The sequence below is a fragment of the Barbatula barbatula genome (assembly GCF_947034865.1).
Source record: "Barbatula barbatula genome assembly, chromosome: 6".
NCBI lineage: Eukaryota > Metazoa > Chordata > Actinopteri > Cypriniformes > Nemacheilidae > Barbatula > Barbatula barbatula.
In genome coordinates, this window is record NC_136765.1 from 24551244 (window position 1) to 24571898 (window position 20655).

The 20655-nt window shown below is 39.3% G+C and overlaps 1 protein-coding gene across 6 annotated transcripts; it reads right to left on the reverse strand.

Annotated features, from left to right (window-relative positions):
* Positions 1-8072: 8072 nt before the first annotated feature.
* shprh (SNF2 histone linker PHD RING helicase) lies at positions 8073-19797 on the reverse strand. Of its 6 annotated transcripts, none has more exons than XM_079459143.1 (31): positions 19667-19797; positions 19116-19318; positions 18454-18810; positions 18203-18332; positions 17805-18020; positions 17638-17716; positions 17366-17516; positions 17144-17240; positions 16647-16903; positions 15794-16414; positions 15466-15717; positions 15254-15332; positions 14324-14487; positions 13981-14237; positions 13776-13897; positions 13609-13697; positions 13066-13158; positions 12869-12976; positions 12650-12792; positions 12382-12555; positions 12202-12264; positions 11888-12113; positions 11666-11803; positions 11480-11581; positions 11169-11240; positions 10615-10803; positions 10372-10464; positions 10197-10283; positions 9647-9825; positions 8965-9045; positions 8073-8610 (listed from the first exon to the last, which is right to left on the reverse strand). In XM_079459143.1, the coding sequence occupies exons 2-31, from the start codon at positions 19296-19298 to the stop codon at positions 8514-8516; spliced, it is 4899 nt and encodes a 1632-aa protein (XP_079315269.1). In that variant the 5' UTR covers positions 19299-19318; positions 19667-19797; the 3' UTR covers positions 8073-8513. The 6 variants fall into 6 exon arrangements, 5 of the variants coding, with proteins under 5 accessions (XP_079315269.1, XP_079315268.1, XP_079315265.1 ...); XM_079459142.1 differs by having other exon boundaries at positions 18454-18813; positions 19667-19791; XM_079459139.1 differs by having other exon boundaries at positions 17805-18023; positions 18454-18813; positions 19667-19791.
* Between the last annotated feature and the right edge of the window lie 858 nt (positions 19798-20655).

Consider the following 20655-nt stretch of genomic DNA (forward strand, 5'->3'; position numbering starts at 1 on the left):
GATGCAACATCCCTGCGTGTTCGTACCGACTCGTCCTCATCGGTGCAGTTCTGTGAATCATTGAGGGGTACAAGGAACAAGGAAAACATCTTATCTTATTAATAATCTATAATCTTATTCTTGATTGATTATTGTATATAAGATTTATTGATCTCTTATTGAGCTCTGTTTTACAAGTATCAGTGGTGACTTACAGGTTGGCACGTTCCTCCTGTGTTATGACAGAGCTGAACGTTGCAGTGGAGGAAAACATCCGTGTAGGAGCTGCCAACAAATTTAAACATTTGTATCCTGAAAAGAGCCTCCGGGCCTCGACCGTTCTTCATCACGTCCAGCGTCTGGTCATTCCGTAACACCGGACAACTGATTTAAAGAGAAAAGTGGGTCAGATTTATATTTGTAGATTACGTTTGGGAATGATTTTGAGTTGAGCTCATACAGTCAGTAACGTCTCGTTTCTGGAAGGTGAGAATCTGAGTCTGGGTTGTCAAGGGCGGGCACAGCTGTTAAACTGAAATGCACACGGCTGCAGATTATAGTCACGTGATTTAGGCTGCATACTTTTTGAGATCCCTAAGCAACAGTCCCAGCAACGTGTCCCGACAACATCTTCTGACACCGATGGTGATAAGGACTAAAGGTATTTAAACTCGAGTGAAAGACAAATGAAGGGTCTTTCACACCGATTGTGAAAAATAAGTTTTAATATGAGTAAATTATATTATTGTTTAATATTTAAAGCTGTAATCTGTGCTGTTGAAATTTATCTTAAAACAAACAAAATGGGCTGAGAAAGTACTTCAAATTTATGTTTAAAGCTAGTTAAGGTAAAGTCTCCTTATGTAACAATGTTTTATTATTTGAGTTTCCCGTTAAATATCATTAATGACTCCAACCCACATCAAGTAAAGTACGGAATGTAATGTTTGATTTTAAGTTTAAAACAAAGATGGCGACAGAGAGGCAAAAGTTATGGATAAAAGGATACTTTTTTCATATATTCAAATATTACATTCAAAGCAAGTTTGTGTCTTTTTAAAAGCCAACATGATTAAATCGAGTCATCTTTGCAAAGTGCGACAGAAGAAATGAAGAGACCACTTCATTTTGTTACCAGTATTTCTGCATTTATTTGTGATCTGTATGTAGTCTTTGGTGAAAGATTAAGAGACCACAAAGACGCATAAAAGTTGTGGGGAAAAAACTGGCTTATTCATTCATTTTTGAACCGATCCAAAAATCCATGTAAAACCTTAGTATTGTGTTGTTTAACATGAGTATTAACGTGCTTGCTTTGTTGTATTAAAGATCAGCTGACATTGCATCTTTTGTTCTTTCGACCAAATGTAGATAAATAATTTTTAAATAACCTATTTGATAAAGATTTTTATACGTTGAAAAAAAAAAAACGAGTTGCATTTTAATTTACTATCATTTTGGACCGTAGGTATGAATATTTGCAGGGGAAAGACAATGTAAAAAGCAAAGGCCTGTCAAACCATCTCATAACCGGTGTTGGGTGGTACTAGTTACTAAATTATCAGTTACTGTAATTTAATTACTTTTCCATTGAAAAAGTAAAGTAAGGAATTACTTATTTTTTCTGTAATTTAATAACAGTTACTTCTGATGTAATGAGCGAATTACTTTGTGTAATATATATCTGTACTATAGTGGAATTGACAACAGAATCCAAAGTCTAACTTTAAAATCGGCGCTTTAATGTATAATTCTCACATTTGTAATACTTTGGTCTGTTAATAATTTGACTTTCTGTAGTTTTATATAATTTATTTGAATGAATTAAAAGAGCCGTTCCATGTCTATCCTTGAATCGCTTGACTAATCAGTTGATACAGGATATAGGAAGTCATTAGCAATAAGTAATGAAATACTTTTTGGAGAGAGTCATATGAACGGTAATCTAATAACACTATTGAATATGTCATTAGTAACTAGTAATTCATTACTTTTTAAGAGTAACTTGCCCAACACTGCTCAAAACAAATATCCACAAACCTTTCTCTGATGAAGATGTATTGAATGTTGCTGTAAGGGTCATTGGTGGGTGTGGCCCAACATCGCTCCACTCTTAAAAACAGATTCGCCGGAACCTGCGAGAGTCCGAAAAGATTTGTCATTAATAATCAGGCACATTTAAAATAGTGACTTGGTCCGAAAACATTTAGTGCTAGACAGATATTGAGCCGAATATAGAGGACAGACAGACAGAAATGTTCTAGTTCTCTATTGACATTTGGTACGGTGGCATTACTTGAAATGTTTTCTCCTCTGGATGAATTTATTACCCCGTGTTATTCTTCTCGGATAAAAGTGCAAGCAGACAGCACTGACTACTAATTCTGAACAAAACCGTCAGGAAGCGAACATTCCCACAAAACCAGACATTATTTTAAACAGGGACCTTAACCGTAGAAAGCTTCAATTCTGTCTGAAAACAAAGATAACAAATAAGTTTTAGACGCCGCCTGCAAACGAAAAAGCTTGTAGTGTGTATTCTGCTCAACACCAACCATGTAAACTTTGACATAGATGTTGTCCTCGAGTGTGAGAGAAGGAACCGTGGTCCATTTATCCTGAAACTCTTCATCTTTATACAGCAGCATGGAGACGGAGAAATTCCCATCTTCTGTGTTGAGCGTGATTGTCCTGCGGGGCGGAGAATGTTTAAAGGTTCGCTGAAGAGGGCTTAGAAGTTTAGCTGGCTGAATGTTGACTGAAACTCTTGAGTTAGACCCAGGGCTTTCTTTTTGTGTTTACATTCAAATAAATAACCAGCGTGAGGCTCGGCCTTTGTAAGCTTGGAGAATTAGCGATAATGAAAGACATTAATGCATGTGGAGTGCTGGATGAGCTTTGAACCGAGAAACGGAAAATTCATTAAACCGATGATGTCATGAGCAGTAAAAGTTCACCTGACATCCACTCGGATCAAGTTCTCGCCGTTTTGCTGCTGGACCATGTAGTTTAGGGGGTATCGGCAGCCGAATGTGATGTTGATGTAGCTTCTGGTGATGACGTCAGTTTCGTTGTTCCGGATGGAGTTGGTGAACACGATGTGAGTGTCGTCTGATGCCTAGGGGAAAAAAAGGGACGCAGGATCTATCAGCTGCCTAGCAACACCTCGGCAACCCTACAAAATGTCAAAATTGTGACTGTAAAAAAATAAAAAATTTGAGATACACTGACGTATCGGCCAGTAATCGGTTGTGGTTGATAAAAGCCAATTTTTACACCATCGGTCGCTGGTTTGATCAAAATAGGAGAGAAAAATGAATGCATTTTTGCTCTGTGTATAGAAAATGTTAAGAAACATCACCAGTTTGACGTTCAGTATTAAAAGTCGTTAAATGAACATTCGTAAAAATTAAGAAATATTAATGTAATGGTCAGAATTTAGGGATAGTTTACCCAAAAAGGAATAATCTGTCTTCATTTACTCACCCTCAGATTATTCCACACCTGTAATTTCCCCCGTTGACTCCCTGCTATGGCAATAAATTGGGGACGAGCACTGTTTGGTTACTAACATTCTTCCAAATATCTTCCTTTGTGGTCGGCAGAACAAAGACATTTTCTATCGTGTGGAACAACCCGCATCGGCAGTTATCACTCTGAATAATCGGCTATCGAATCCGTGTAAAAATTTAGTATCGCTGCACAAAAAAAACTACATTTAATGTTGCTGTCACACAGAATTGTTTGCTTTAACATGAATTGTGTTCCACGTTTCATTAATATCCATATTAGCATGTTCATCTGCATGTAAAATAGCAATTGAAGTTTTTACGGCAATACACAAAGAAACATCTCAGCAACCACGTAGCAATGCAAATACGTGACCCTGCCCGGCTAACGTCTCAAAATGTAATTATGACATAACGAGCAACAACGTTTGATTTCAACCGTTCATCTCACTATGATTTCAATCTTTGACATGTTCTTACTAAGTCAATATTAAAGACATCAAGGTTATATCTTTACACTATTTAGGATGATTTTATGTCAAAAAAACTGCAAATCACCAAAGAATGACTTTATCTGGGTTTTCACAAGCCAGGTCACATATAAAAACCTAAAATAGTTTTCAAACTAACCTCCAACCTATTTTAAACGCTCAAGGTTTTATCAACAACAACACATATTTTTCTATATCTATATTAATGCATTTTGTCCAATCTAACTACAACCTAATAACATCTGAACAGTTTAATAACGTCCAGTCGACATTTACGGGCCAATAAATGTATAAGCTAAAGGGCAACATAAGGAAGCTCACCATTGAAGGGGCCAGACTACCCCCCACCGCATCCGGTAAAACAAACTTTATTGCCACTTTATCTCTCCGACCATTAGAAACACACCTCCTGATTTACATGTCGACAAACATGTTCGCAACAATGCGTGTCACGTCTAGACACAAATGATGGCATTGTTTTGTTTGCATTTAAAGGGATAGTTCACTCAAAAATAGAAATTCTTCATCATTTACTTAAACAGGTTTGGAATGACATGAGTGTAACTTTATTTCTTCAGCAGAACACCAAAGAAGATATTTGGAAGAATGTTGGTAACCAAACAACACCGGCCGATGTGACTTCCATTGTATGGACACAAAACCACAGAGACAGAGTCAGTTTACAACCACATGAGGGTGAACAAATGATGTTTCTTTTTGGGTGAATCTCTTAATAATGGAAGTAGATTACTTAAACGAGTGTGATTTCTCTTGTCTAACCTTAAAACAACAATGTGCATGGAATCTATCCCCTCTCGACGCTGTGTTAACCTTTTACTGGCTTTACAAGAAATAGTCCTGAGAGAATCCTGAGAAGGTCTCTCAACGATACTCGTGGTCTCGAGTGCAGATTTATGTCAGAGTGAAGCTTGGGTTGTGGTAGTGCTCTTCGAGGCGGGCTGTAGGGCCAGATAAAAGAAGAACTATAAAGTACGACGCTGAATTATGGCCGGCCTATTCACCGCCGCTGAAAACACGGTGATCATTTCCATATAAATCAGGATAATTTAGAGCCGCATGGATGTCTGCCCCCACCGAGCTCTGAAAGCACTCCGGCCAGCCTATTTGGAGGGACTGAACAACACTCCACATTTGCATTCTGGGAAATAAATAAATGTATGCCTAAAAAGGACATTAAAAACCCGCTCGTAATATAATGCACATAATGATGAGCACGATACGGCAATAAACACACTTAGTGTTAGTATCAGGATGGTTTAAAAGGTTTGACGCACGCACGTGGACACTGTAGCCTATGAAGAGATTGTAAAACGGGAGAATTTATTGTTTGTATTTTTAGGTCTAACAGCAAAAGACGCTTAATTTGTAGCTCGTCTCAATGCAACAACTGTTTACAACCTTTTAAAGAGACTTTAATGTTCTGACACGCATGCGAGTTCTTCACTCCCAGAGGTTTTAAAGGAGTAAATTTATGATTATACACATTCCACGCAATCTTGTTAAGGAGACGAATGAGATTCACCATAATAGTGCCGCAGTCTGTGAGGTTGGCCTTGATGCTGAAGACGTAATCGTCCTCGACCTCGACGCCTCGACATTCAGGATGGTTCAGATGCAGATCCCAGACCTGAGGAGGGATCAGTCCAACGAGTTTAAACAATGATTTATCGCCCGTGACATGGTTGATCTGTGATATGCAAACGTACATAAATAGGAGGGTCCTTGTTTAGAAAAAACGCGCTGGGAATGATGACCCGCATCTGCTCGTTGGTGCAGATGACAGTCTCGTTGAGTTCTGCATGAAGAACAAGTTATCGTGAACATCACAGAAAATACAATGTGAAAACGATATGAGCATCATGTGTCATGGAAAAATACGGTTATACATACAAGTCAAAATATACAATAGTTAAATAGTTAATAGTTAAACTTCACCCCAAAATGAAAATCCACTCATCATTTACACGCCCTTAGATTGTTCTTAACATGGATACATTTCTTTGTTTTGCTGAACACGAATGTCAGATCTCATAGGAAAATAAATACTATGGGAGTCAATAGGGGGTCAAATTTTTCCAGATATTTTCCTGAGTGGTTGGCAAAACAATGACATTTATGTTTGGAGCCATAAGGGTCAGTAAATGATGACAGGATTCTCCTTTTTGGGAATCAATTTAATTCAAAATGATTTGATTTTACGACGACCAAGAAGCGTGTTTGCATTATTCACTTGTATAATGTTTTATTATTACAAAAAGAAACGAATCACGTGTAACACTTTATTACAAAGTGTCTAAATATTTGACATATAGAAAATATAATTCATGTGATTTCAATATATAGACTGTAAAATGTGATCAATAAGTCATGGCAAAATATGTTTATACATTAAGAATAAGCTTAGCTCTTTTTTAAGTTACAGCAACCTATCCGTAGTCAAAACAGAAATTACGTATTTATACTACATTTTTAACACATTTTCACTCTGTACTTTATATATTGAAATAATATAACTACAAAAAATGCAACAGTAAGAAGTAACAAAACAAATAAAAGCTCTTTTAAGATTTATTTCACTTACATGTGTTCGTTTTACCATTATATACAGTATCTGCCATTAGTTTGTATATAATATAAAAAAAGTATTTGACAATAATAAATATATTTATGTCTTTGCGGGTGTAAAATCGGACTTGCCTTCTTCATACTGCACAGCAGAAGTTGTCATCCATATCGAGAACAGAGACCACATCAGCACGGTGACAGGTGTCATCTTTACTGAAAATTCTGAAATGTACTTCCCAAACTTTCAACCGTTTCTTCAAATCTTCTCGGTTACTGTATCTCCTCAGCTAGCTGTCAGACGCAGCGTTTTCCGTCCGTCCGTCCCTTCGACACGCAGCTCTAATGAAGTGGGAACCTCCACCAGCTCTGGAACACAAGCTTGAATGATGTTCTCCACAACAATGAGATTCCTCACATGAATGGAACGGGTTGAGGGAGTTCCAAGGTAACAACCACCAACTAGGTTTGGGACGAAAACACTACCGACATCCCACTTAGGAGACGTCGCACTGTACCGTTTCGTGCGTCGGTCGACAAGGAGTTTGTTTGTCATGAAAAGGGTATGGAGGAGCAGGGGTGGCATCTGGTTTTATCCCACTCTTTTGTCTGAGCGGGTTTTTAAAGGCCACGGCAAAAACTTTACTGTTTCGGGAACCCCAATGACGGTCTTGAATAGAAATCCTGTCACGTTGAGTCAAGGACAGTTCACTGACACCTTGGATTGATGTCTTTAGGACTTTCTGGACACAGGGAGGCCAGTTAATGGGAATGAGGGAGTGTTGGATGCCAAATTCAAAATGATGCTTTTGAGATCTATGAAGAAGATCTGTTAAGACCTTATGAAGGAGAATCCTTTTAAATCACAAACAACATAAACATTATTATATTATATATTGAATAAACACCCCTTTTAGTGAATAAAGGTGATGTAAGTTAATTCTCATTTTGTGCCTTTCAAACCTGTATGGATTTCTGTCTTCTGCAGAGCACATAGATATTTTGAAGAACGTTGGTAACCAAACAACATTGGCCTCCTTTGTATAGACAAAAAAACACAGTGATGTTTCTCAAAATACATTTCGTCGTGTTCCACAGAATAAAAAGCACATTAAAAAATAGGTTTGAAGGGACATGATGGTGAATTAATCAAAGAATTTGTATTTATTTTGGATGAACTGTGACTTTAATGTAAAAGATATAATCAGTTTCTTTGTCCGTCCTTGAACAAGGTACTCCTGCTATACAATGTCTTTGTGTCCCCTTACTATGGTTTTACTTTTTACAAGAGCTTTTTATTGGATGAGCTTTAGGGACATTGAATCACGTGTCTTTTGTCTTGCAAATAGCACCAGCTACAATGTTTTAAATGGTCTGCGGACACCGGAAGAATAGAAGACACACGGACACACACCAGCGCTGTAAAGTTTGTCATTCCATTGTCTTCCTCAACATCACGGGAACAAAGTAGCTGTTAACTACAAAACACTACAACAAAGACATCACGAGTGGAGTGTAATTCAAAACATTATGGTTATTGCGGTTTATTTCTGTTTTGAACAACTTCACATCACAGTTTGACAAATATGGATCTTTTGTGACATTACGGGTTTCCTATACAAAACTTTGTGACTAAAATAACAAATACAGTGTTGCTAACGTTAAAACCAGCCTTCTGTACATCATGCAGAACTTTACAAAATAGTTGAAAAATAGTTACTTTATACACACCAAAGGGGGTAATAAAATGTAAACGAATCAATGAGACAATCTACATAAAACGGACACAACACTGTTAAGCTATGTGGTACATCAATGAATAAATTACACCATGGTATAGGCCGTACAGAACGGGGAATGTGCAAAGCAAACATACAGTCGTTGTTATTGTAATGTTCATTATTACTGCTTTTTAGACGGGCAGGTCCGGCGGTGAGCATCAGTGTAACGTTTACTCAAGCGCTTCGCCGTCCTCTGTAAACAGCTCGGCCAGGTCTGCCACGGTAAACACAGAGGCCTCCGAATGTTTCATGGGTGTAGAACTGTGACTGAAGGAGAAGTCAAGGTCAACAAACTGTTAATCTACAAATAACTCAAGTAGACAATTAGCACGTCAAGAACCCTTGAAATGATTTGATCAACATTTCATATTGAAACAAGAAGGCAGGGAAAATTTTGTGTTTAAAATCTGTTAAAGTAATTGCAAAACCACACATTTGTGCCATGCAAGAAAATGAATCATTTCCATTTCACTTTCTTTGTAACACATTGATGCTAAAGACACCCAACGAATCACAATGTGCCTCTTGCTAGTGCTAATTGGAGACAGGCGGTATTTGTTATTGTTACTGATTTCAAGGTCATTAAAAAAATGTTTAAATAAATGTAATAAAGGAACTCACGCCTTTTCTGCTGTTTTGAGCATGGCCTGCATCCGCTCCTCAATGGTGGACTTGATCAGGAACCGATGAACAAACGTAGGTCTGTAGAATTAAAATAATGATTAGAAATCAATGACTTCCATTACATCACACAGGCATTGTAGCTTTCCGATTCATTTATTTTTGCCATTTTTCTACTTTATTCACAGATATGTATACATAGATGCCACATTCAACTGATACAGACTAAACAAGTTGAAACGGTACATTTCTGTTGCTGCCATCACTCACAGTAAGGATAAGTTTTAAAGACGGTAAAACCCCTCAAAAATCAAAATCCTGAAGAAGTGGTATAACCTTTCTATAATGTTTGGGTCTATTCAACAGCACGTAACATTTTATATTTATACACGTGGTTTTGACCCTTCCAATATGGCGGATGACTTTCCGGCCCATAGAAACAGACGCCTGTGAGACATCTACGTATATACACCATTGCTTTTATAAGTGTGGTTGGTAATAAAAAATGTAGACAAAAGGATAGGGTGAAAAAGGGCGGCACATGATCAGGAAATGCCACGAGCTAGATTCAATGTAATGGCCATATGAGCATCGCAGCTCATTGTGTCTGTAACGTGCTAGCTGCTTACGACGCAGCTATGACCCTACGACTCCATGTGTGATTGACCAGGGTGATGCTTACTTGGTCTGACCAATCCGATGCACTCTCCCGATGGCCTGCAGCTCGTGGGCGGGGTTTAGAATGGGTTCCACCAGCACCACGTGCGTCGCCTCGATGATGTTCAGGCCGTTTGAACCCGTGTGCAGCGGCAGCAGCAGGATGTTGATATTTTCTTCATATTTGAACGCACTCAGGTTCTCCTGGTAAATGCAGCCCTTGTTAATTTCATTAATTATTTTACACTTAAGTCAGTTGTAAAATGTCTAACAATTTGTCTGTGTATTAAGTTAAGCTTTTAAGTTAAAAGGTTTTAACATAAAAAAAGAATTGAAGGGTTTTCAGCCTATATAACATTGTTTGTGCAGCTGAAACAAAAATGTCATTGTAAAAGTTGTGCTAGCTTATATGGCTATGTTCAGGTTTAGTTATTAAAAATAAAACCAAATAAGGCAATTAAGATAAAAAACCTCAATAGAACCAACAGTACAAAACAAGATCCTCATATAAGTGATATTTATATGTAAAAGAATCAAATATATATATATACATATAAATAGAAGATAAACCAGACCTGAAACTTGTGAATCCCGTTGATCTGCGCAAACTCCATGTTGTTGTCGAAAAGTGCTTTTGCAATGATGTCCAGGACGCCCTGCCACTGTAAGACGAGGAATACACGTCAGGTCACAAGGTTACGAGCTTCGGTCTGCTGTTTGATGTAGTAACTCATTTAATGAGAGCGTTACCGTGGAGAACACCAGAGACTTGGCTCCCGGGTCGCTCATCTGGATTTTCTTTAGGACTCGAACCACAGCTTCGACCTTCGTGGAGTGGCTACCCTACAGGGTAAAGAGATTACAGAGATACATTCACGCTGTCATCCAATAAATCATTTATAACCTGCCTGAAAAACGTCACTCCTATTTTACATACATTGTAAAAACATATATTAGACATCTGAATAATAAAAGAATGTGAGAGGATCTGACCTTCACGGGGATGTCCTGGCCCTGGTTGGCGCTCTGAGTGGTGAAGACGTAAGAGATTTCTGAATGTGAGGTGGTCTGTCGACATATGGCACACTTTATGGCTCGCCGTCGGTTGCCGACGCTGTACTGCTCCACGATGATGGCGATGCACTCGTTACAGAAACAATGTCCACAGGTGAGTACGGCCCACTGCAGACAAATACACAAAAGTCACTCAATGATTTTTCTCTATACATTGAAAATGCACACACACAACAACTACTTTATATTGGACTTTTTTGAAACCAAATATTTCCATGGTAAAATGATTTAAAAAGCCAATTTTAGCTAATAAAATTGTTTAAAAAATGTCGTGTTTGGTTTAGCCTTCTACAAATTATTTCCTGAAAGGACTAAAGTTTTTTTTCATCTTTCCAAATTTAGTTTTCAATCTTTTCTTCAACATCAAGAAATTGTAGGCAGAAAGCCTTTTTCATGTAACTGAACTAAACTCTAAAACAGGAAGTGACATCTTCGGTTTCATTCATTTTTTTCAAACAGGTTATTTATTTTACCTCCTGACCCAGCGGGCGAGCACAGATGGGACACGGTTCTGGATTCACACCACCTGTTGATTTGTCCTGGGACTGAAAAACTAAAAGTCATCAGTTGGGACGGTTCAGTTTACCTACATCCCTCATTAAAAGACCTCAAAGTCTAAAACACTAAACCCAAAATAATACTGGTGTGGCTAGACATACTTTTAACTAGCTAGCTATTGTTATTTAAACCGTCTTTACTATTTCAAGAAACCTTTATAATTCATAATTTTTCACTTTCAAAATGACAAACATGTAGAAAAAAAACCTATAAGTTGAGCGGTCACCTTCTCCAGGTTTGTAAGGTAGAGAAACTGTCCGAGCTTTTTCTGCAGTTGTGATTTGGCGACTGCTCTGTCATTGATCAGCTTTATTCTGTTCTGTTCCACCTGTTCAGACAAACCGGAAACAGCTCAATATCTCAGTCTAAAATATCAGACAGTGCATCTGATGTGTGGCTCTGTGCTCATCACCTCGTGTGGTTCAATGATGTGCAGTACTTTAGGTTTGGGTTCATCGGGTAAGCGCACGCGCAGACGTTCTGTGGCCATGCCCAGCTCATCTATAGCCGACACGTGATCTCGCAGAGACATCCAGTACTCGTGCAACAGCTGAAGTCAACACAAAACAGCATTTTGCTCATGGTGATCTTCCACAGAACAGATTGGTTTATTCTGGATATACAAATAATAAACCTTATATTCTTTCTTCCAGGACTCAAAGAGCTCCATGAAGGCGTTTCCCTCTTCTATGAGGCCAGACTCCATGCGGCGGATCTTAGCGAAGGACAGAACGGTTTTAAGGGCTCGCTCCGTTTCGCTGGCCGCCCAGAGACCACGACTGGTTGTGGGAAGTCTGTCGTCTACCAGCCCGTCCTCATCCTCAATCATCTCTTCAAAGATGGCCGTCTGCCCTTTGACCCTGCACGAAACACACAAAGAAAAGGAGGTTTGGATTGGTATGTTTGTTTAAATTTCATTCAACTTAATGTATAACTGGTATAACTTACGTATGAGAGAACAGTTTTGACTCGTAGTCCGTAAAAAGTTCATCGGCTTTGCAAAACACACAGCTTAGAAAGATAACCAAAACAAATTATTTTCTTATATGAAACTGAAATATAAGTCACAACTGCTGTTCTGCTTGGTGTAAAAAAACTATTTCAATCTAAACAATAAAAAGATTGTACTTGTTCAGCGGAAGTCGAACGGGTCGCAGGTGGCAAAGTGTCGCTTCCTCGATGACTTGTTGAGACGGCGGTCCTTCAAGCTTCTTTACGGCATCCTGAACCGTTTTCTGAGATTTCATCAAATCATCCATTTGGGTGCTGAGCAAAAACTGGAGACCGCGACCGTCACGAAACCTGTGAAGAAGCAGATGTTCCTTAAAATTCACGACAAAAACATTTATGTGCAAAAAAGATCTAATAGCTAGTAATGGAATGGACGCTGGATTACTTGTCTGCCATTGAAAGCTTGCTGGCTTCTTGTTTATAGCTGCATGTAAGCTCATTTTGGATCCGGCTCACGAGGTCGTCGTCCATGGAGTGCTGGATGGTTTGCTGTACCACGTCGAGCCACCAGGGGGAGCGAAGGTTCACCTAGAGAACCGTTTTTACAATTACAAACCACATCCGGTGGGAATAAAAGCAGACTGTATGATTTGTGAATCGTTACTTTGCGTTTTAGCTCCTTAATGTGCTGAAGAACAGGCTGAAGGTTCTGTTGGGCTTCAGACACCTCAGAATTCACCTTGGCCATGTAATGCTGTTTCAGCTGTTCAGCCTTGAAAAAAAAACAGAGCCTGGATTGATCAGCAAAGCGTGACGGAATTAAAATGACACGACATGACCAGCAGGAGTGACGGAACCAACCTCATCTTTCAGACGGTCATCTCTCAGAGTTGGTGGAATCCCAGGATGCTTTGCATTCAGAAGTTCCATCAGATTGTGAGAAGCATGAAGCCTCTAGAAGGAACGAATACTAAAGAAGATCAGATAAAAGCTGCTTTTTACCCTATAAATAGTTTAACCATTAACAGGAAAGTCAATGTTTAATTTATGTGTTAAATTGTGTGTAGAGATACAGAGAACTTGAACTGAATTGATGTTGGAATTTAAGTAAGAATGGAATTGAAACCGAATTAACCTAGAACTCAGGCTGTACAAAGAAGAAAAATGTGATATGCAATGAGTTATGATAATGCTTAAATTGTTTTTAAAACCTATTTAAATTATAAATCTGAAAATAGTATTTTTGTATAATTATAAAAACACATAACCAACACTGACATGCTTTTAGAAACCATCATATTTTTTTTCTCGACAGTTTTGCATTGGTGTTAAACCTTGACTCCATAACTTTGATGTATCTTGCAGCCCAAATTGGACCCGAATCGCAATGAGAACCGAATGTACCTGAAGTGAATCAGTTTTCAGCCTTTCTTTATGTTCTTCAGATGAGCGCAGCACCTCTCTGTACATCTCTGTTGCTTCCACGAATTCACCTGACAAAGAAAATATTGACATACTTTATAAACATCCACACGAGCTGGTAAAGCGAACGGGTGTATAACTCACAATACCTCTGATGATGTGGATTCCCGCCAGACCGTTAAGAGCGCACACCAGCTGTCTGTGAGCTTCTTCACACTCCACACGACACTTCTTCTGCAGGGACTTTAACAACTCCTCCATCGTCATTGTGCTTTAATAGGAACCAGAGAAACAAATCAACCGACGTGGACCAAATGAGCACAACCGCGTGTGAATTGTAGGAAAGGCTCGGACCTTTTCTGCAGGGGCAGGAATTCTCCTCTGACGGCCTGCGGGTGACAGCAGGCCTGACGCAGACGCAGCAGCGGGTACAGTATGGTCGACACCGTACGCCTGTCCAAACTGCCCAGCTTCAGTGACCAATCCGAGATCTTCCTCAGCTTGAGAAGAGCATCCTGGGAACAAACCTCGTGCTGACGGTGATAAAAATGTCCCTCCACCGGGGAGAAGTTGAGCCAGTGGATCTCCTCCGTCTGAGGGGGAATCTGGATCTGAAAAGCATGTGAAACCAAATCAAACATGATAAAACGTTGATGCTCTCGCTCATTATCAGATCAGCACAGAGTAAACCTCTAACCTGATCGATGACGTCTTTTTTGGCAGATCGCCATAGTAGTTGACCGATGATGCTGTAGAGAGGTCCCGTGTTGCCATGGCGATATGGACGGTAGAGTAACTGATCCCACCAGTATTTGACCCAGTAAGGGTCGACTCCCAAGAACAGTATGAGTCCATACAAATCTACAACATTAAATAGAATAATAATGACATACCATAAAAACTGATATATGTTCATTATAATGAATTAAATACGTATTTGTTAAAAACAGCGTGAACAACTTTACATAACTTTAGGTCAATCCTTAAAATAACAACAATTGACTGCCCACAATTCCAACATATACTATATTGTAGTATATGATAGTTAATACTATAATTTGTTAATATACTACAGTAATCCGCAGTACTAATTATAATGACCTGATAAACTGTAATAAATATTCACACTTAACTTTAGTTGACTATCTTAAAGGTTAATAACAATAAACTACTACATTACATTATCGCATTACATGTACAACTGTTTTAATAGAATTACAATAGTAAAAAGTGCTTTAAAATTAAAGTTGACTTGATTTGATTGTAATAAACACTGTAGTATACTTAAGTATTTACTATGGTAAACATATTTGTTATACTGTAATCAACAAATACGTTTTCTATAGTAAATACTAAAGTATTCTACAGTACAATAAATAAAAGCAGTTAAGTATTTGTTACAGTGGCTGGATGTACAGTATCCCACTCATTACACTACTCGCGTCATAAATAATTTGATGCAAAATATTATTTTAAAACATATTGTCTCATTTGTAATAAATGTAAAACTGGCATGAAGAGGGAGACAGTGTAGTGAAACACTTAAGCTACATACAGTATAAGAAACTGTTGACTGACCAATCAGAATCTAGTATTCTAAAGAGCTAGGATATACAGATATGCTCACCTTCCAAACCTCTCTGCACAGGAGTTCCACTGACACACCAACGATTCACAGATGAGAGACGCAAGGCCATTTCCGCAGCCTGAATGTGAGATTTTTCAAGGAATAAAATAAACATCCGAGTCATTTAATTTGGAGAATAAAGCAATTGACCGGCTGTTAGACGTCTGACATAACATGATAAACATCTATTGATAAGACATCGATTGAATCACCTTTGCTGTTGTGCACTCCACCATCTGAGCTTCATCCAGACAGATGCGCCACCACTCCACGGCCACCAGAGGACTCGGCACGGCCATGTATCGCTTCTGGTTGCGGAATCGCCGGCCGTCTTTGCTATTGCTGTGGGGGATGTCGACATAATTGAGTTCAGTGCGCAACACGTCGTAAGTAGTGATCACCACATCTTGTTCTGCCAGAATGTGTGGCTGGATAAAACCATGTCTTTTTACGCCCCGATACACCTGTGAAGGAAACACAGATGGGTTTAATGCAACTCAAACTTAATGAATGAACAAACGAATCAGAAAAGGATCCTACCAGAACTCTGAGGGATGATGTGTGGATGTGGCGGTTTATTTCATCCACCCACTGGTGACAGATGGGGCTGGGCGAGATGATCAGCGTGGCGCCGGTGGACACGGGCTTCATGGCCACCAGACAGTGAGGGCAGTAGAACGGTGTGGTATCCAGGTTCTCCTCTTTATAATTCACACACTCAGCGTGTTGCCACAGCAGACAGTTCAGACACTGGACGCGAGCCTTGTAGTCCACCAGACCGAGCTCTCCGCAGATGCACTCGAAGCGGTAATCGGACGTGTTGAACGGGAACAAAGATGCTCTGGTTGGGGTTTCAGGTTCTGGTTTAGAGCTCTCCGTTGCTTCACGTTTGGGTTCATCTTGAAGACACACGGCTGTTTCTTTATCATCTTCATCGGTCATATTTTCTGATGTGTTTTGTTGTGGGTTGTCAGAGTTATTGTGTGACTCAAGAAGAGATTTTTGTTCACTCTTTAGTTCCTCTGTGAGGAGAGGAGGCTCCACGCTGCTCGGTGTGTCTTCAGGATCTGATGCTGTGGTGTAGGAGGTCATGGTCGCCTCTTTCACCTGACCAGAAACCCGTCGAGATGTTCTCACGGGAGTGGCTGTTTCTGTCGACTTCTACATAAAAGAACAATAAGAGGACATTAAAATCCATGCTTCATTCTACAAGAAACTTAACCAATTATAATCTTGTAACCAATTAAAGATGTGTATTTTTTTTATACTACAGATACTCATCCAATCTGGGCCGAGAGCAGTTTATTTTGGTAAATACACTAATGAATGTACTTCTATATTTAATCTATATTTTTTCCACAAAAAAATGATTCTAGAGAAAATCATGGCTCACAGTTCGAGGTGTGGCAGGTTTCTTTTTCTGTTCTCTGTAGTTCTTCCCAAGTTTGAAGGATCCTGCTAACCCTCGTCCTTTGATCTGCTCCACGATGTTGTCGCTCATGAGTTTACTCAAGATTTTCTTTATGTGATTCCGGTTCTTTAGGGTGTCATACTTGTACATGGTTCTTAGATACGTAAAAATGGCATTGACTGATGCTCCCTTCCCAACTTTCATCTCTTGTATCGCGGTCAACAACATCTCACGAACAGCTGAAAATGAGAAAATGTACAAATTCATTTAGCGAAGATCTCATTAAACTTTGACACCACATACCTCATACTATTTACACGTTCAGTTGAGTAAAAGGAACATTTTAATTCTTTGTTAAATGTAAATTGGCAATTTGTACAAACTTAGTGGGAACGGTCAATATTACTTCTAATATCAGAGAAAATAAAGTGGGCTGTCCTGGAGTTGGAAGATCATACAAAGGTATCGATGTTTCTCACCTGGGTATACGATCTTCTCCTTGGGTCTCACCTCACGCTCGATGGTTCTTTGTCTCTCTAATGGAGGTGGAGGGACAAAATAATTCACAGATTGTCCCTGCAAAAGACAAGAGATCCTTTTGGAAGACGCAACATCATATTGAATTCTTCCCTGCCATTTTATGTCACATTACAGGGGTACTGTTTGCACATGTTTTAAATCTAAATTGGTCACAAACATACCACAGGTAACGTAAGAGCACCGTGCTCCAGGTTTTGCCGGGTGTGACACAGAATAAGAGCCAGTACTTCTACAGTTTTCCCGAGTCCCATCTCATCAGCAAGGATCCCGCCGGGCCAGTCGACTCCGGCCAGAGGAAACTCTCGGATCAAGCTGTGATAGAAATCATGAAGGTAAAGTTACAGCTTTTTTGTAGCTCAACTGTTAAAGCATTTTACTAATCTAGCCTTTAGTTTACTAATAAATGATACCAGAATTTTTTTTGCAGTCTTACCATCCGGTGTAGGGATTGTAAAAAAGTTTTTTTCCACAAACTGTGACCACTTCTCGCCAAAGAAAGTGCAATCTTTGTCCTGTAAAACACAAAACATTGTAGATTTCCACTACACCTGCTGAAATAGAACAAATCTATAGACAAAGGCTTAAATAATAAACATTAACCCTGAGAGCCGCTGCTGTTCTTCTTCTCTCTCTTCAGCATCCAGTTGACTGCTTGGCTCTGATAGGCTCTCAGAACCGGGATGAGACCCGGGTGCTGGACGTCAAAGCTGGGCTCCGCCTCCTCCATCTGGTGGAGATGTCTGACATAATCATACAGTTCCTCGACATTCTGACGTTCAAGATCTGTGTCGCACTCCTCCTCCTCATTCTCCATCACTTCTACCACAACAAGAAAACAAAAGGTATCACAAAAGGAACATTGAAGGATATTTTGAACTTGATAACTATGGATCACCACACTTTTCTTTCAGTCTGCAAAAACATGAAATGGGTTTTTTTCTTTGTTTAGCTGATTTAGAAATGATGATAAAATTGATGTTTATTGCATGAAATATTACGGGGGATGATGAAGTCGTAGAACAACTCCATTAATTTCTGCAGTAGTTGGTTGGCTTTTCTGATGCGCCCGTTTCCGTCGCTGAGGAATTCTGGCCTCCCTATCGCCGAATCCAGAAGAAATATTTTCAGCTGTAAAAAAATTAATTATGAAACTTTTTATTTGTTTATATGTGTTTAATAGTGAGCATTTTGTGGTGAAAAAAAAAAATCACAGTAGACTCCGATATTGGTAACGTGACAAGATAGACACCTTCAGGGATCCATCTCCTGATGTGTGACACAGTTGAATGATTTTCCTCTTCTGTAGCCAGTCCAGATCCTCCAGCAATAATCCCCCAAAAGAACACCCCACCGGCACAGGGCAGACAGGACCGGAACTGACCCTCTCATCCTCCAGCTCATGAAAATTTACATTTAAACTCAGTCTGTCACCTCTTTGCTGGAGACAGAAAATATCATCCCCAAGTTCAATAGGAATCTTTGGATACAGGTTAAACTCTCCGATCAGGGCATTCCACCCTTGATCGACAGCTGAAAGGGGCAGTACGCTCAGTTCTGTGGTATCTGGAATTGAATCCTGTGTGGAGCCGCTCGGTCCTTCTTCTCCCTGCTGGAAAAAACAAAACATTATTAGTTTCCATTGCAAATACCATCAACTGTTTACCTGTAAAAGCATTACAGAATTCCTTTATGTTGCGTGATAAAAGTTTTGGCATTTAAAGGGATTCTATTGATTCCTGTCCACCACCAGACAGCATCCCCAATAGATTTCAACACATAACCAGCAGATACCAAGTCCATTATAGTTTCCATTAAAAACAATGTGATTTCGAATATTCATAACAAATGAATGGATTTATGAATGTTGATGGTTTCTATTGTTTTTCAGCTAAATATATAACACTGCCTGACCTCATGCAGGCTTCCCTCTAGCACTGATCCAGACTGACAGCTGTTGGATGTGGTTGGAAATGTCTCCTGAACGTCTTCAGCATCTCCATCAGTTCTTCGATCTTCATGCATGTTCCAGTTCAATCTCCTTTTGGCCTCCTCGTCCACGCGCGCGGGGGGCGCGCGTTTCCTTCTGCTGCTCATTGTTGAGATCTGCAGTGATGCTGTAACAAAGTTGATACTGTTCACACAACACACATAAAAACATTACGAACAATTGTTTAAAACCGTAAATTTTTATTTGATATCTTCTTTATTTTGTATATATTTTAAGCGTAGTTAGATTCAACTTGTAACTCACACTTTTATTTATAACAGATATTTACTAAGCGATACGTATAAAACCGAACCGTTACAACCTATAAATAAACTTAAATACATAAGAACGATTTTTTGTCACGACAGAACGTCAGTGTAAATCAATCAGCATAAAGATAAACATGTAGACAAATATTATACTGATGCAGATTATAAGACGTCGAAATACCACCTTAAAACAGGTGTAAACGCACCTTTTATTCGGCCCGGGATGTGGTGTGGTCAGCAGCGAAGTTACGTCATAAAATAACTTTTATAAGCTTCAAAGCCTCCAAGACATTTTTGTGCATTTATCCGCCATATTTAAAATACAGGAAGTGACGTCAGTTTGACTGAAATAATAGGCGTGTTAGGCGTCGTGCGGCTCTGCACACATCGATCTACGGATGACGTTGAAGTATCGCGAGGAATCATAGAAAATAGCACCTGCATGCGTAGCAGCGTGTTCTCGCGGTCCTTTGACGTCCTACTTCGATTGGTCCGCGCAGCGCCCCACAATGTCCAACGCGCTCTAAATACAAAAACAAAGAAAAGAGCAAACATAAAAAAAACACCGACCGGTAAAAACAAGCGGGATATTAAATTGAAAAAAACGTCTCCATACATTTTAACAACTTGAAATTTAGGAAGGAGTAGAATTACTTGAGCTCATGGCGCAATATAAGTAACAATCTCTGTCAAAATGACAAAAGTAGACAAACAAACGATCATCTGGTGTATTGTGGTAGAGGTAGAGCCCACTATAATGCAACCCATAGCCGAATGACGTGGCAACTGGGCTGATCGATCCTAAAGTATCGATACTCACGATATTTTGTGATTTGGGGATAGTTTAGTACGTCGTATTTATTGAATTGATATTTATTGCAATGTGAACTACTTCTTCCGCTATATCTCCGCTTGTCAAGACATTCCGATCGCTCACTCTTTATAAGGCATGTTAACTGCGGTCATGACTGAAAGAAAAATAACCTTAATCTGGATTTATTTCACTCTAGTTAACAATGATGAAGCTTCATGTTTTGGGTCAATATTACGTGTCAACTATATATTCATGTGACAAGTAGCTGTGTTAAGAGATGTATTTCTCCTATTTCTCCTATTTCTTCTGTGACATTGCACGTTAAGGCGGAGCCAGATCCATAACAGACCTGTCAGACTGGATTTGCTGTAAAAGAGAAAC

Bases quoted from the DNA above. Each gene is read 5' to 3' on its own strand.
- shprh (XM_079459139.1), bottom strand. From the start codon at position 19,298: ATGAGCAGCAGAAGGAAACGCGCGCCCCCCGCGCGCGTGGACGAGGAG. The intron at 12,265-12,381 runs GTACAATCTTTT...TATCTTTCTAAG, and splicing joins GTTCGACTTCCGCTGAACAA to CTGTGTGTTTTGCAAAGCCG. The intron at 12,114-12,201 runs GTAAGTTATACC...TGTTTCGTGCAG, and splicing joins TCAAAACTGTTCTCTCATAC to GGTCAAAGGGCAGACGGCCA.